At 42.3% G+C, this 15062-nt stretch overlaps 1 protein-coding gene across 1 annotated transcript in view; it reads right to left on the bottom strand.

The window, feature by feature from the left end:
- Positions 1-15062, bottom strand: part of ALK (anaplastic lymphoma receptor tyrosine kinase) — a 1280998-nt gene that overhangs the window by 316948 nt on the left and 948988 nt on the right. Inside the window, exon 5 of the mRNA XM_006880682.1 lies at positions 11355-11482. Coding sequence (XP_006880744.1) covers positions 11355-11482 — 128 coding nt within the window. The remainder of the gene's footprint in view (positions 1-11354; positions 11483-15062) is intronic.

Below are 15062 nucleotides of genomic sequence, written 5' to 3'. Positions count from 1 at the left end.
AAAGTATGTCAGACGAAGCTTCAGAATCCTTGACTCCAGGGAACACTCTGGCTTCACCCTCTCCAGGACAAACCTGGTTGTTCTCCTTGCAGTCCATGGTATATTCAACACTCTTCTCCAGCACCACAGCTCAAAGGCATCAATCCTCTTTCTATCAGCCCTATTCACTGTCCAACTCTCTGCCAATTCTCCAGTCCTTTAATATCTCCTCTGATCCAAAGGGCCAGAGAGACTGCAGTAAATCAGAGAAGGAAGGAGACCTGAGCGAAAGTTAGCTGGTGCAGGCTTCACTCTGTGGTCTCTCTGAGAAAGGGCTACTGGAATGACCTTGGAAGAAGTTAACTCTGCAAATGGAGCATCTGTTTAATCCCTCTGGGAGGAACAAAATACAAATCAGGGATGTCTTTTGGGTGGAACAGTTTCGGTGCAAAATAGAATGAAAATCTAAAGGTACCATTCTAAATTAAGTCCTAATGTGAAAACAATATGTTGGTGGCAATGTGCGTTGTTAGAACTGCTCCACAAGTACCTATTGAATGAGAATGGAAACATAGATGGATGGAGTCAGCAATGTAAGGAGCGTGTTCTGCTGGCAGTCACCAGATAGAGTTGTCACTGTAATCTCCACATTACAAGCACACGCAGAGGACCCTGCTGGGACATTGCTTGCTGTTGGAACAGAAAAAGCCAAATTCAAGCCAGGCTGCCAGGAGCTGACAAGCTAATCCCTCCTTTTACAAAGTTGGATCGTGGAGCCTGCTCCAGAGGCTGAATGGGTCCACATATTCAGCCAAACATTAGAATCTGTTCAGCTTCTCTTGGTTCTTCTCAGACCCTCTCGGTCTACAAAAACGAGCTCAACCGCCTGACATCAATCATCTGAGAAGAGAGGGGGCAAAATAGTAGATGCCACCCTTTTTTAACTGGAATCGCTCATACTTGTTCCATACTCGGCTTCTCACAATTGATGCCCACCAGGAGGAGAACTCGCTCTGTGAAAATGGTGCATAATAGCCTTGTGCTTTGTCCTAATCTTTCAAAGAAGGCATGGCTAATATTACTATTTTTGGCTTTCAGATTTAAAGTAAGTACAAAATCATAGGATCAAAAAAGCTGGAGTTAATAGGAGCCTTGGAAATCAGACTGTCCAGGGGTTCTCAAATTGCATTTCACACAGGCCCAGCGGGAGAGCAGGGGAAAACAGGTTGCCAATGATTGTGGAGCAGATGGGTTCACCTCCCAAGGGCAAACCTACTTGTTACTTTTATATGCTAGCCTTCAGACATGAGACTTTGAATTAAGAGTTCAGCCTCTGAAAAATGTCTGGAGACTGGGGATGTAGCTCAACATCCTTTATTTACTTTAGGAGTGAGATATCCAAGCATCACCAACTCATTGGGGAATTGTGTTTTAAAAGTCTGATGGTAGTGGAGCTGCATTTGACCCATTGGGTTTCTTCCCTTCCCTGACTTTGAGAAGTTAGAGAGATAAAGCTCCATGGAGAAGGGGAAGATGATGATCCTCCTCTCTGCTGAAGGGTCGGAGGAAGTGCAATGGATTTAATTGGGTCCCCATGAAATAAGTATTAAATTCCTGGCTTTGTATTTGTAGATGCAATTTTATTTGCAACTAAGAGTTTTCTCTTTTTATATTAATGAGGCCATAGCAGCATGGAACTAAGTTATTAAACGAGAATAGACCTTGAAACAACACACCACAAAGGGAGGGGAGAGATGCCATATGAAGATTGTCCACCAGTCAAGCTATAAACAAAAGTCCCTGGGATTGAGATTCTGATTTGCACTTTTACCCCCCAGAACTTTGAAGAAATACATTTCTATTCTTTAAAGTCATCCACGTGTGGAATTTGTGTTACAGCAGCACCAGGAAACCAAGGCAAGGGACAATGTGTGTGTTGGTGTCTTGACAAGGTGCTGAGATGACTGGCTTCTCGTGGAGAAATCCGTTAGTGAGCTGAATGTGGCTTTGGTCTGGGAACCTCTTTCTTGGAGGTCTGTGAAAGAGTGGGAGGGTGATGGGAGGCTGTAATAAAATATACTTGATTTCATCCAGGAACAGTGCACAGCTTCTGACTTCTTAGGTGAAGGCATCCACTGCATGGTGGCATCCTTGAACAGTCTTTAACCAGACTGCACAATTTCATGAACTCATTGCTGTTGAGACTGAACCCACTTAGAGCTGACTCTCCTGTTTCCAGAGGCTGTAAATCGCTTAAGAGTAGATTTCTTATTTTTCTCCCTGGCAGCTGCTGGTGGATTCAAACTCCCAGAGATGGTTAGCAGAGCAATTCCCTATAAACTACATCATTCTTTTGGTCTTGTTCCTTTTGACAAGGAAAGGAAAATGCAAGTTGGTCTCTTGGAAAACCTTAGAACTGTCAAGATTGGTTGAAACAGGAAGTGTATTGCACTAGGGCACTCTAGTGACTTAATGGGTTAAATTTTGCTCATTGAATTTTCCACTATGACAAGGCAGATTAGATGCTTTCTGAGTTCCTTACAGAGTGACCTTCCGTTGTGGTAGCTAATATCACGGGGCCTTACAACCAGATGGCTTCCATCTTCTGGCCAACTTTGAGTAAGTCATGTAGGGTCATGCAGGTGCCTTATTCCTTATTTATACAATAAAAGAGCTACAATAACTGTTCACAGCTCACAACATTATTGTGATAATTAAAATAGTAATATATGTAACATAGTTAGTATAGGATTTGACAACAGGAAAGTTCTAATAAATGATTATAAAAGTCTATCTTTTTATAAGGTACTCTGAGATCCTTTCTAAATCCTTTTAAAAAGGTAGTCTCACCCAGAAATCCTTGGATGACGTCTACAGTTAACTCAGCTGCTGAATGGAAGACTAGACATTTGAATTTATCTAGAGGAGTCTTAAAAGAAAGGTTTGCTGATTCTTTCCTGACATATCAGCCACTGAAAATCCTGTGGAGCACAGTTCTAATTTCACAGTTGGGGTTGACCATAAGTCAGAATCAACCTTGCAGCAAGTGGTCCCAGAAACAATGCTGAAATCTGCTTTTTCTCTAGGCTCCTTTAACCCTGCAGGTTCCTAATGAGTGTTCCACATAATTCCACTACTCCAGGTTGTCTGCTGAAGAAAGGGGTTTGTGATGGAGCTAAGGGTTCCAACAAGAACACCAAGATAGATGGAGAAGAGATAGAAATTGTCAATGACTTCATCTTACTTGGATCCACAATCAACACTGTTGGCACCAGCAGCCAGGAAATCAAAAGCTGGGAAAGTCTGGTGTCAGGGACCTCTCCAAAGAGCAAAGATGTCAAGACTTAGGAGCAACTTGATCCAAACCATTATCTTCTTAATCACTTGCTATGCGTCTGCAAGTTGGACAATGATTAAGGATGACAGATAAAGAATGTACGCCTTTGAGTTGGGGTGTTGGAGAAGAGTACTGAATATCCCATGGACTACCAAAAGGGCAAAAAACATGTCTTGGAAAAGGTGAGCAAAGATGCTCTTTGGAGGCAAGAATAGTGAAAATCCATCTGACATACTGAGGGCATGTTGTTAGGAGGGTTCAGTCCTTGGGGAAGGACACCAGGCTTGGAAAGGTGCAGGGTGAACAAAGGAAAAGAAGTCTCTAAATGTGATGGATTGACACAGTGACTTTAACAGTGGGCTTGAGTATATCAGAGATGATGGGAATGGCACAGGACAGGACAGGGTTCAGGTCCATTGCTCATAGGGTCGCTATGGGCCACAGTCAACTCAATAGCACTTAAAAACATCAACAAATATTCTTAGAAGCAAATGCCCCTTCTGTGTACTGAAATACAAGCTGCTATTTCAAGATTATTTGGAGAAAACCCTATCCAAGCAGTTCCCATTCACCACGAGTTTCTTTTGGATGTAGTAGAGTAATAGTCTGAAGCTATAGAAGCAGGAGCCGTATTCATCAACTGATTGATTAACCAATCAGTCAACAAATATTTATGCGATGTTGGCTACACTGTTAGTACTCTATTCACTGTTCTCTGGGGAAATACAAGAAATATAACACAAGGCTGCCTGAACTTCAAGTTAGGGTCCCAAAATGATTAATTGAGAAAAGATTGTGAAGCTGCTATTGTAGGTCAGGGAACAGAGATTCAGAACAGAGTTTATGTAGCTGAGAATGAGGTTTTGGAGGGACTGGGCCTCAAGTTAGATCTTAAAAAAGGAATCAGTGTTCAGAATGAACAGGCTAGGACAGGTGTGCCACGGAGTTACTCTGCCAAGCCAAAGGCAGGTGATTCGAATTCAGCAGCTGCTTCCAGGGAGAAAGATGGGCAATCTTCTTTCATCTGATTTACAGCCTCTTTTCTGACTTGGCAGCACAGAACAGCAGCAACAACAACCAGCAGTCTGACCGAAGGGCCGGTAGATATGAGAGAACAGAAAGTACAATGTTGGGCAGGCAAGTGGGGACTAAGGACCTAGGGAACCAAGTAGAGGCAGAATTCGGGGGCTTCTCTGACAGAATTCTGTAGTGGACAAATTACCAAGCCAGGCTCTTTGAGCGCTTTTCAGCTCTATGACTAACCTGCTGTGGAATTTCATTCAGTCCATTGCTCTCCTGGTCCTGGGAACTCAGTGAGGTGGATCAGTCTAGACTCTCTTTCACTATTCTCTGGTATGGTCGGTAATACCTTACTGAAATTTCATGGAGTGTCATAAGAAAGAGAGCACTGGGGAGATATGTCTGGCAATACGTGGACAATGGAGAAGGGGATCATGGCGTTCGGGTGGCTGCTACTGCCAAAGTTCCCCTTTGACTACACGAAGGCCTGGATAAAGCATGTGGCTGAGGACATGATGTCAGAAGGGAAAATTCAAGAGGAGCTATTAAAAACACATAAAATGCAATAGATAAAAATTTAGATATTGGGGCTTGGGGCCTTTGGATGTAGGAATGTTGTTGTTAGGTGCCATCAAGTCAAGTATGACAAATAGCGACTCTATGAACAAAAGATCTGAAACCAGTCCTGTCCTGCACCATCCTCACATTTGAGGACATGCAAGAGCCCATTGCAGCAGTCACCTTGTCAATCCACTGGTTGAGGGTCTTTCTCTGCTTCATTGACCCTTCACCCTTCCCAACATCATGTCCTTCTCCAAGGAGTAGCCCCTCCTAGCAATATGTGCAAAGTGCATGAGGTGAAGCCTCATCATTCTTGCCTCCAAAGAGCACTCTGGCTGCACTCTCTCCAAGATATATCTATTTATTTTCTTGGCCATCCGTGGAATGTTCAGTGCGCTTCTCCAACACCACAGCTCAAAGGCATCAACTCTTTTGCTGTCATCCTTATTCTATACTATATTTTTACACTAATTGGAAAGACCAATCTGAATCAGATGCACCTTAGTCTTCAAACTGACATCACTACTCCTCAATAATTTTGAAAAGTCCCTAACTGCAGATTTTCCTCTTGTAATGTGTCCCTTCAGAGAGAGAGAGCGATCAGCTGGCCCAATGGACAGAAAGCGATGCTACCAAGCTAAAGGTGGGCAACTTTTAATCCGTGGCCCTCTGGCCTGTCTTTCATTGTTTTTGTTCAGACATTCCTCCAGGTCGTATAGCCCTGGTGTACAAGTTGCCATACAGCGGTCTCTTGTAGTTGCTGTGAGGCTGAACACTGTGACACTGATGTGTCAAATGCATTAATGGTTGGTTACCCATGTGGACAGAGAGTGGGGTGGAGCTCCCTGATTAAAACAAGCTTGGAAGGAGGAGTGGCATCCACTTCCGTAATAGCTTGCCTCCGGAAACCCTATGAACCTGGAGAGAGGAAGAAAGACACCCAAGCGTCGAGGACTCTCCTTCATAGGGTCACTACGAGTCACCTGCGACTCGACAGCACTTAACAACAACAACAACATTGCATCCCTTATTTCCTGACTGCTTGTACCAAGGGTGTTGTTAATTGTGGATCCAAGCTAGATGAAGCTGTTGACAGTTTCAATTTCCTCTACATCCATCATGACACTGCCTGTTGGTCCAGTGGTAAGAATCTTTGTTTTCTTGATATTGAGCTGCAATCCATACCGAAGGCTGCACTCCTTGATCTTCTGTAACCTGTGCCTCAAATCCTCTTCACTTTCAGTAAGCAAGTTTGTGTCATCTGCATAATGCAGGTTATTGATGAGTCTCCCTCCAATCCTCCACACTCCTCCTCATAGAGTCCAGCTTCTCAGATAATTGACTCAGCATACAGATTGAACAGGTATGGAGACAGAATACATCCCTGATGCATTCCCTTCCCAATTCCAAACCATAAATTTTTTTTAAAAAAATACTCTTTCTAAAAGGCACAAAAGCAGCTTTATATGTGGATTTCACCCATTGGGCTTCATAAGAAACAGATTGATTACATTTGTGGAAGAAATTATTGGAGAAACTAAATATCAGCAGTCAAAACTAGACCAGGGGCAGACTGTGGGTCATATCATCAATTACTCATATGCAAGTTCAAATTGAGACCAAAGAAAATGAAAATAAGTCCACAGGAACCCAGATATGATCTTGATTCAATTCCATCAGAATTTCATGATCATCTTAAAGAATATTTTTGAAGCATTGAACACCAATGATAAGAAGACCAGATGAATTGTGGGATGATATCAAAGATATCATCTATGAAGAAAGCAAAAGGTCATTATGAAAACAGAGAAGAAAGAAAAAAAACTGGATGTCAGAAGAGACTCTAAAGATTGCATTGGAACATCGGGAAGTCAAATCTAAAGGAAAACATGTCTAAGTAAAAGAGCTGAACAGATGGTTTCAAAGGACACCTCTGAAGGACAAAGCAAAATATTATAATGGAATGTGCAGAGAGCTAGAATTGGAAAATAAAAAGGGAAGAACTTGCTCTGAATTTCTCAAGTTGAAAGAACTGAAAAACAAACTTAGGCCTCATGTCACAATGCTGAAAGATGTTATGGGCAATTCATTGAATGACCCAGAAAATATAAAAAGAAGATGGAAAAAATACACAGAGTCACTGTACCAGAAAAAAATGATTGACACTGAAAAACTGAAGGAAATACCATATGAACAGGAGCCAATGGTAATGAAGGAGGTAGTAGAAACTGCATTGAAGGCATTGGCAAAAAATAAGGCCTCAGGAATAGATGGGATACCAATTGACTTATTTCAATTAACAGAGACAGCCTTGGATGCACTCACCAGTCTATGTCAGGACATTTGAAGGACAGCTGTCTGGCCAACAGATTGGAAGAGGTCGATATTTGTTCCTATTCCCAAGGAGGGTGATCAAAGTGAATGTGGAAATTATCGAACAATATCATTGATACCACATGCTAGCAAAATACTGCTGAAGATCATTCAAAAACTGCTGGAGCAATACATAGGGAATTATCAGAAGTTCAAGTGGGATTTAGAAGAGGCCATGGCACCAGGGATTTTATTGATGATATCAGATGGAGCTGGCTGAAAGTAAGGAATACAGAAGCATGTTTATTTGTGCTTTATTGACTATGCAGAGGCATTTGACTGTGTGGATCATGACAAGTTGTGGCTGACATTGAGAAGAATGGGAATCCCAGAGCACTTGATTGTGCTCATGAGGAACCTATTCCTGAAGCAGGAGGCTTTTGTGCAAATGGAGCAGGGGATGTAGGAATAAGAAGAGTCAAAGACAGAATGATAAAATTTCCAGTAATAAGGAGAACCTCAGCCTCTAACAGTAAGAAGTTGCATTGCCAGTCCAAAGACAGATGGTTCAAATCCCCCAGCTGCTCTGAGGAAGAAAGACGGACAATCCCCTCCCAGGTGATTCACAGCCTCTGAAAACCTGCTAGAGAGTCAGTTATATGCTGGTTCCCACTCCACAACAATGACTATGAACTGACAGCCTCTACAGATTGGTTTTGTGGGACAATCTATTTGGGATTGAGTTTGACTCTGCCTTTCACCAGCCATGTGAGGTGTAGACAGCACACTCAGTTGATAACTGAAGGATTGCAGGTTTAAGATTCACTCAGAGTTGCCTCAGAGGAAAAGCCCAGTGAGGAACTTGTGAAAAATCACCCTCATGTTGGTTTTACCTGTCATCAGAAACACCTTCTGGCTCATTCTAGAAAGTCTGGAGAGATTAATTGTATTGATTACAAAAGGGCAGGTCCCAAACCCAAAACTCAGAACCCAAAACGAAGTCTTTAAAACTCTACAGCAGACTCACTGCCCTGGTTGTTGTGTACCAATGAGTCAGAACTGATACATAGTCGACCTTTTTTACCTAGTGAATTTTCAGAGGCCATGAATAATAGCACAGGAGGAGACTGTCCATCTACTAGAACCAAAATTTTGTAGGAGTTTCAAGTGTAAGAAAGAAACTCCCTACACAACCAGCTTAGATCTTGAGTTCAAAGGTACAAAGGAGTTTTGCAGGACACAAAATGTTTGCTGAAGGATTTGTGTTGGACCTCATAGAGGGAGCTTCGAAGCCTCTTATTCCCTTCTCTCCTGATGTTGCCCAAATGAAATGAGACTAATTCTGGAAAATGATACCTTCCCCCTGTCACATTCCTGTTAACTGGCTCCATTTCAACAGATGGCTGCTTTTGGACTGTACAGAGACCCTTGACATCTGCAAGGATTGATGATGGCCAGAAACGTTCATGAATTCCCAGGTTCGTGAGTGCAGAAACATTTGTACAAGCTCCTGGCTCGCTCCCAAACCACATGTTTCTTGTGCATTGCCTCACATCACAGGTTAACCACCTTTTCAACTTGAACTGAAGTTCAATCCATCACATTATGGTGATTTTTGGTTTTTATTTTTTTCCCCTCTGCACAGAAACAAGTTTCAATTTAAACACAACATAAGTCTGTGTAAAAGTTCATACAAGGGCAGCATTGCATGAAGAACTAGAGTTGCGTAAAGAACTGGGTGCCTAGTGGAGCTCCCCATCTAAACAAGTGCCTTTAATGTGGAAGTTTCAAGAGACACAAGATTCAAATGTGTGCCTCTACAAGCAGTAGAGGACTACGTTAGGGACCTTTCCAGCTGCCCATGGATAATCTAAACTGAGAGTTTAGAACTGGAATGCTGCAAGTTGCTTCTTGCCCACCCCCTCCATTCTTGGGCCTCTGAGATCACAGGTCCTATGACATGTATGAGGACTCCCTCCCTAGTAACCTGTGGACAGAGGCGAGGACAGGAGGAGAGCAACAAGTATGAAGTAATGAACACAACTTCTTCAGCTCACTCATTCATTCACTCTTTGCTGTTAAGTCGGAACTGACTCAGAACTGACCCTCCAGCATATTTTCAGAGGTTATAAACCACACAGGAGGAGATTACTCAGGGATTCCTATATTTCACGTCTGTCTCCTCTACCCTCTACACCTTGTTGTTATTATTAAGTGTCATCGAGTTGACTATAACTCAGAGTGACTCCATGGACAATGGATCTATATGCTGCCGATGCTGTGCCATCCTCATCATCTATAACATACTTGAGCCATTGTTACAGTCACCATGTCAATCCATCTCATTGAGGATCTTACTCTCATTCTCGGATCCTCGTCTTTCCAAGCGTTATGTCCTTTGCCAAGCACTTGCCACTTCTAACAGCACGCCCAAAATATGTGAGCTGAAGCTTCACTATCCTAGCCTCTAAGGAGCACTCCGGTTGAACCCTGTAAACTTAGAAAGGACTAACAGTGCGTATACTAATAACAATGCTTACAGCAATGACCTTATGCCTTTTTGAAGAATCAAGGAAAGATTAAACTCACATATATATGAATTATCTATTTCACCCTATCTACCCAATAGCAGAACCCATATGTTACACAAACCAGTTAAGAGTTTGGCTGATAACTGAGAGATTGGAGATTTGAGTTGACCTAGAGGCACCTAAGAAAATAGGCCTAGTGGTCTACTTCTGAAGAACCATTCACTGAAATGCCTGCACAACACAGCTTTACTCTGACAGACATGAGCCCATCACATGTCAGAATTAACTTTATAACTATTTGGTTTTTTTTTTTTTCTTTTCAAGGGTGGGGAACAAAAGATTCGAGGCTATATCTGATGAAAGACACATAATATATGATCTTGAAAACTGGAATTAAGACTCTTAAGCTTATTGTTGTTAAATCTGAAACCAACTCATAGCTGATTCTCCAGTGGGTCTCCAAGGCTGTAAATAGCACAGGAGGAGAACGCCCATCTTTCGTTTTTGGAGTTGCTGGTGACTCCAAAGTGCCAGAGAGACAGACCTTTGGGTTAGCTACACAACTCCGTACAGTCTACACCACCAGAGCTCCCAAGAGTAAGAACAGAAAGTCAAGAACTTTGCAAAGGTGGGGGCGGGGGGAGCAAAAAAGCTTAGCAAAACCTACTTAGATATAATTAGTGTGACTAAACATTGCATTTAGTTCAAAGCTTTCTGGCAGCAAAGATGAATAGGGGGAAAAAAAATTAATGAATTATTCTTTAGGAGATCCTTGCCTCTCCTGATACTAAGTCTGGAGAGGATTTCCCAAAGGGGGATTTATTCAGTGGCACAGGGCACCGTGTCCTAATGGTTTTTACACAATGTGCTGAAAAATCAACATAGAACCATTTCTTAAATTCAAATCTTTGATAAAGACCTTATTTGTTTACACTGGAAAAACCAATGTCAAATCATGCGTATCGTCAAGGCAAGAGTAAGAGAAGAAATGGGCAAAAGTAGAGAGGAGGCACAAAGAGCAGAGTGTTGATAACTGTTGAAACTGGCTGTGGTGACACATGGGTTAATTACACTATTCTGTTTACTCTGTGCGCAGCTAAACAGTTCCATAATTAAAGCTAAAAAGAAAACAGCTCAGTGAAGGCATTTGGCAGGCATGGAACTTAAGCAAATATATTATCTAATAAACTCAATCATTGATGTCAAGTTGAAATAGACTCATAGCTTATTTATTCTTATTTTCAGAAGCTATAAATTGCAGAGGAAGAACCCACCATCTTTCTCCCACAGAGCAGCTGGTGGATTCAAACCACCTGCCTTTGGGTTGGCAGGGCCACCATGGTTTTCTTTATCTAATAAATACAAGGGGTATTTAGTAAGCTCTAACAAATAACACAATATTTGCTAAAGTGTCAAGTTCAGCAGCTGTAACGTTATCCCCAGTCTTTGAAAAGTGACTATGTGGGCTATGCCTCAGCGGGTAATAGGGAGACCCACTCCAGAGACACTTTTCTGTTGAAGTGCACACACTTCAGCCAAGGACAGCTGCAGACTATTGACACACTTAAGCGATTAAGTGAACAAGGAGTGGAGGGAAAGGCAGAGGGAGGTACCTTCACTACAATTCTTCAGGGCGAAGAAGTCCACCGCTGACAGGCTCCGGTTTCCACTTGAGATGTACTCCAGGGCCACCCTGAAAGGGTTCTCGAGGCGCCCAATTCTTCCCTGCAGCACGGTCCAACTGGGAGGGAGAGGGGAAGAGCACAGAAAACCAACCATGAGAAGCAGACTAACCTTCAAGAAGCTCGGGGGTACTGTTCTTCACCTCCACTAGGAGATGAAGCCTCAATTGACTCTGAGGACAGTGACCCCAGCATCAATATACAAACATGCATCCTTTCAACTCAGGTAACCCAGAGGCCCAATTCACGAATCAGTTCTAGACACTGGTTCTGCTTTGGTCATATTCTTTTCAAGGCAGTTGCAAATCTGGACTATTACAGTAGCTAGTTTTACAAAGAGAGGGTGTGTAGAGAAAAAACTGGCTGCAGAGTCAAGGAAAAGCCTGAGAAACGTTCATTAATCGCTTTATGTTGTTCCCTGGAAGGGATGTTCAGTGCTCAGGACTTTATCTGATTCAAAAATCTCAGAACCCTCCGGTTTACTCCATAGGTACTCAAGGGAAACTAACAAGGGCTATTTATTTACTTCAGGAAAATTAAAGTGCAATGAAGCATGTATTTTGGGGTAAAAGGCACCCAAGATTGACGTGGAGTCTGCAAAAAGTGCAAGGAGAAGGTAGAAGCAGGTCAAATGGCGAGCCCTGTGCGCATCCGTGATCAAGGACGGTGACGCCATCAGAGAGCCCAGCATACGCTAAACGAGAATTTTACACCTCCCTCATGCTATTAACCTCTCGGAATAGCCTCCTGTCACTGACTGGAACATCAAATTTACTTTCCAACCCTGATTCGAGTTTCATTTACTTTTTACTTAGTTTTTCAATTTTGTGCATAGAGGGAACAGCCTCATTTTATCTTTCCTTTTAATAAAACAACTTTATTGGTCTACAATAAATGGCAAGCATTAAAAATACATGCACAATTTTATGTGTGGAAGTAGGTCATTTGATGAATTTTGACATCTGTATACATCTGTGAATTTTCTTCAAAGTGGTTCATATTTTTTTACCACGAGGCTGTACAGCTGATAAGGTGAAAAGAATTGTAGGAAACCAATAGCTTGCTTTATAAAAGTAAGCATATTCTACCTCACAGAGTATACGGTGATATTTATTGTTTAAAAATTGGAGAGAAAATAATTCCAAAAAAGTAGGAAAAGGGAAGAAATAACAGCCAGGAGACCTTTCCTCAGAACACAGTGAGTACCTGGCGGACAGGCTTTGAGCTACAATTGTGCATGAGGTCAGGTCATGTCACGTGGACTTTTCTGTGAATGCACTTTGCCCCTCTCTGGCAGCTGATGAGAAGATGATTAGAGATGACATCATCTTTCTCTTTTTTTAAATTTTATTTTATTAATTTTATTGAACATTTACAGAGACTTTGGATTTCCATTCATTCATTGTTGCACTTTTCTCCCTGCTCACCCCTTCCACCCCCAGTTTGATCTTCTCCTTGAAAAGTAAAAGAAAAATTCCTTCATTGGTATGCAATCTCCCCAACCCAAGTACACTCCACTATGCAACCTTCATTCTGGACTCTTGTTACAACTATAATACCCAATCATATCGCTTTTAAACTGTTCTCTCCCTCATCTGTTTCAGTGCAGTATACATAATTTACCCAGTTTTTCTCATCTTTCACTGGTGACATTTCTGATGATTTGTACATTGCTTCCAAAGCCTTTCTATCACAATCATACAGAAGCCAGCTCATTGCATCTTCATCCTGTATTTGATCACTACTTTGACTAAGTCAGAGTGAGTGTGCATTTCAAGCTCGAAGTCATATTGTCAATCCACTACCAGTGACTCTGAGGGCCCATTTCTCATTTGCTTACTAACACTTCATCCCCTCCTTCCTTCCTGTCTTTGCTTGCTCTTCATGATGAAGGAATTGCCTAAGGCCCTTGATACTCCCTCTCAAAGGGGTGCTTCTTGATGGCTGTTTTGGGGCACTGGTCCCAGGGATGTTGCTGCCTACGTAGTGGAAGCCTGTTGGGTGATGGAGGTAGCTTGCTTACTGTCTACACCCTTCTGTCATTAATTCAAGTCACTGGAGTCAACTCTTCAGTCATTTAATAAAAGTACATTAAGTTTCCCCACAATAGATGCTGTAGAAAGGGTTATTGCAGCCGTAAAGTTTGTTCTCTCTTACTGTACCCAGAAGGATTTCTATTAAAAATAAAGCAGCACAATTGAATAAGGAAAGGGAGGTCTTTCGGTTTAAACATGGGGCTGTCAAAGAAATGAATATCTGAAAAGAAAATGGAAACAAGGGGTTCTTAGACACACATACACAAAATACAAAGAGTAGATTTTTTCTTGTTCTTCTGAAAAAAAATAAAGAACACTATTTTTGAGGAGAAAAAAAGACATATTCATATTCTGCCAAAGCAGTTCTCTGCTCCAAAGAATGATGGATTTTAATTCCAGGTACACAGTGGTCCCTGACAATGATTTCCATTTCTGTATTGGCACTCGCCCTCTGGATAAATGTGTCAAGAATTTTAGGAATTAGTTTCTGAGTTACCGATGCAATAACTTTTGTCTGGAATTCTCTGGCCTCCCATAGTTTACAGCTGAAACTTTAATAACCTGTAGAGTAGTTGCCAAACATGTATTTTATATCCAGGGAAGTTGGGACTCTAAAAGGGCAAGCGTATACCTGGGGTCAGGTTTGTTTAAGAGACAGCCAAAAGCTCCATGAAAAGCAAACCCGAGCTCTCTTGTCTGACTGCCTTGATTTTCAGTGGTCATGCTGTTGTTATGTACTGTCCAGTCAGAACCGACTGATAGCTGCTCCTCCAGTGGGCTTTGAGATGTTGTAAGTCACATGAGAGAAGACTCTGTGTCCTTCTTTCAAGGAGCAGCTGGTGGATTCAAACTATGTATCTTTGGGATTACAGTGCAGCTTCTTACCACCAGGCCACCAGAGCTCCTTCAATGGTCATAAATGAACTTATGAGGACCCTGTCTGCTTTTCCTCAGCTGGTGGTAGCTCTGCTTTTGTTTGCAAGGATGAAGGTTATTTTCTGACCTAGTGCCTCCTAGAACCAACATGCAGCAGAGTCCATGTGCTAGGGATCTGTGACCATTTTAGCACTAGAGCCCCAATCAATCAACTTGACAGTGTGGGGAGCCCATCTGGACATTAGGAAGCTGGAAGGACTGTATGGACAGCCTGTCACCATCCATTATCCTCCACCTGCCTCTCTAGAGCTCTCCAGTTCCAAGGCTAACTCCGGCCTCATTTGCCTGATGACTTTGAACAAGACACTTTGCTCCAAAGGTGTGAAAGTTTGCATGTTTTCTGATCAATTGCATTCTCCATTGGGTGACAGGGGGAAGAAGAATGTCTCTAATTTGGTAAGGGGTTTCTGAGGAAAATAAACCTGATCACACACTGTTTCCTGATGACCACATGTCATAACTGATAAGGCTGAGTCCACCAAAACTGTCAGAAGGGTTGGTTGTTGAGTAATTTGGTTTGTTTCTAAAGGCTAGAAGTTGTTATTTTTGTTGTTGTTAGTTGTTATGTGCCGTCGAGTCGTTTCCGACTCATAGCAACCCTATGCACAACAGCCCTAAACCCTGCTCTATCCTGCGCCAACCACACCGCCTCTGACACACCCATCCC

The sequence above is a fragment of the Elephantulus edwardii genome, unplaced genomic scaffold (genome assembly GCF_000299155.1).
Source record: "Elephantulus edwardii isolate Elephantulus edwardi_28Jun2011 unplaced genomic scaffold, EleEdw1.0 scaffold00009, whole genome shotgun sequence".
Taxonomy (NCBI): Eukaryota; Metazoa; Chordata; class Mammalia; order Macroscelidea; family Macroscelididae; genus Elephantulus; species Elephantulus edwardii.
This window is presented reverse-complemented; position numbering and strand designations above follow the sequence as displayed.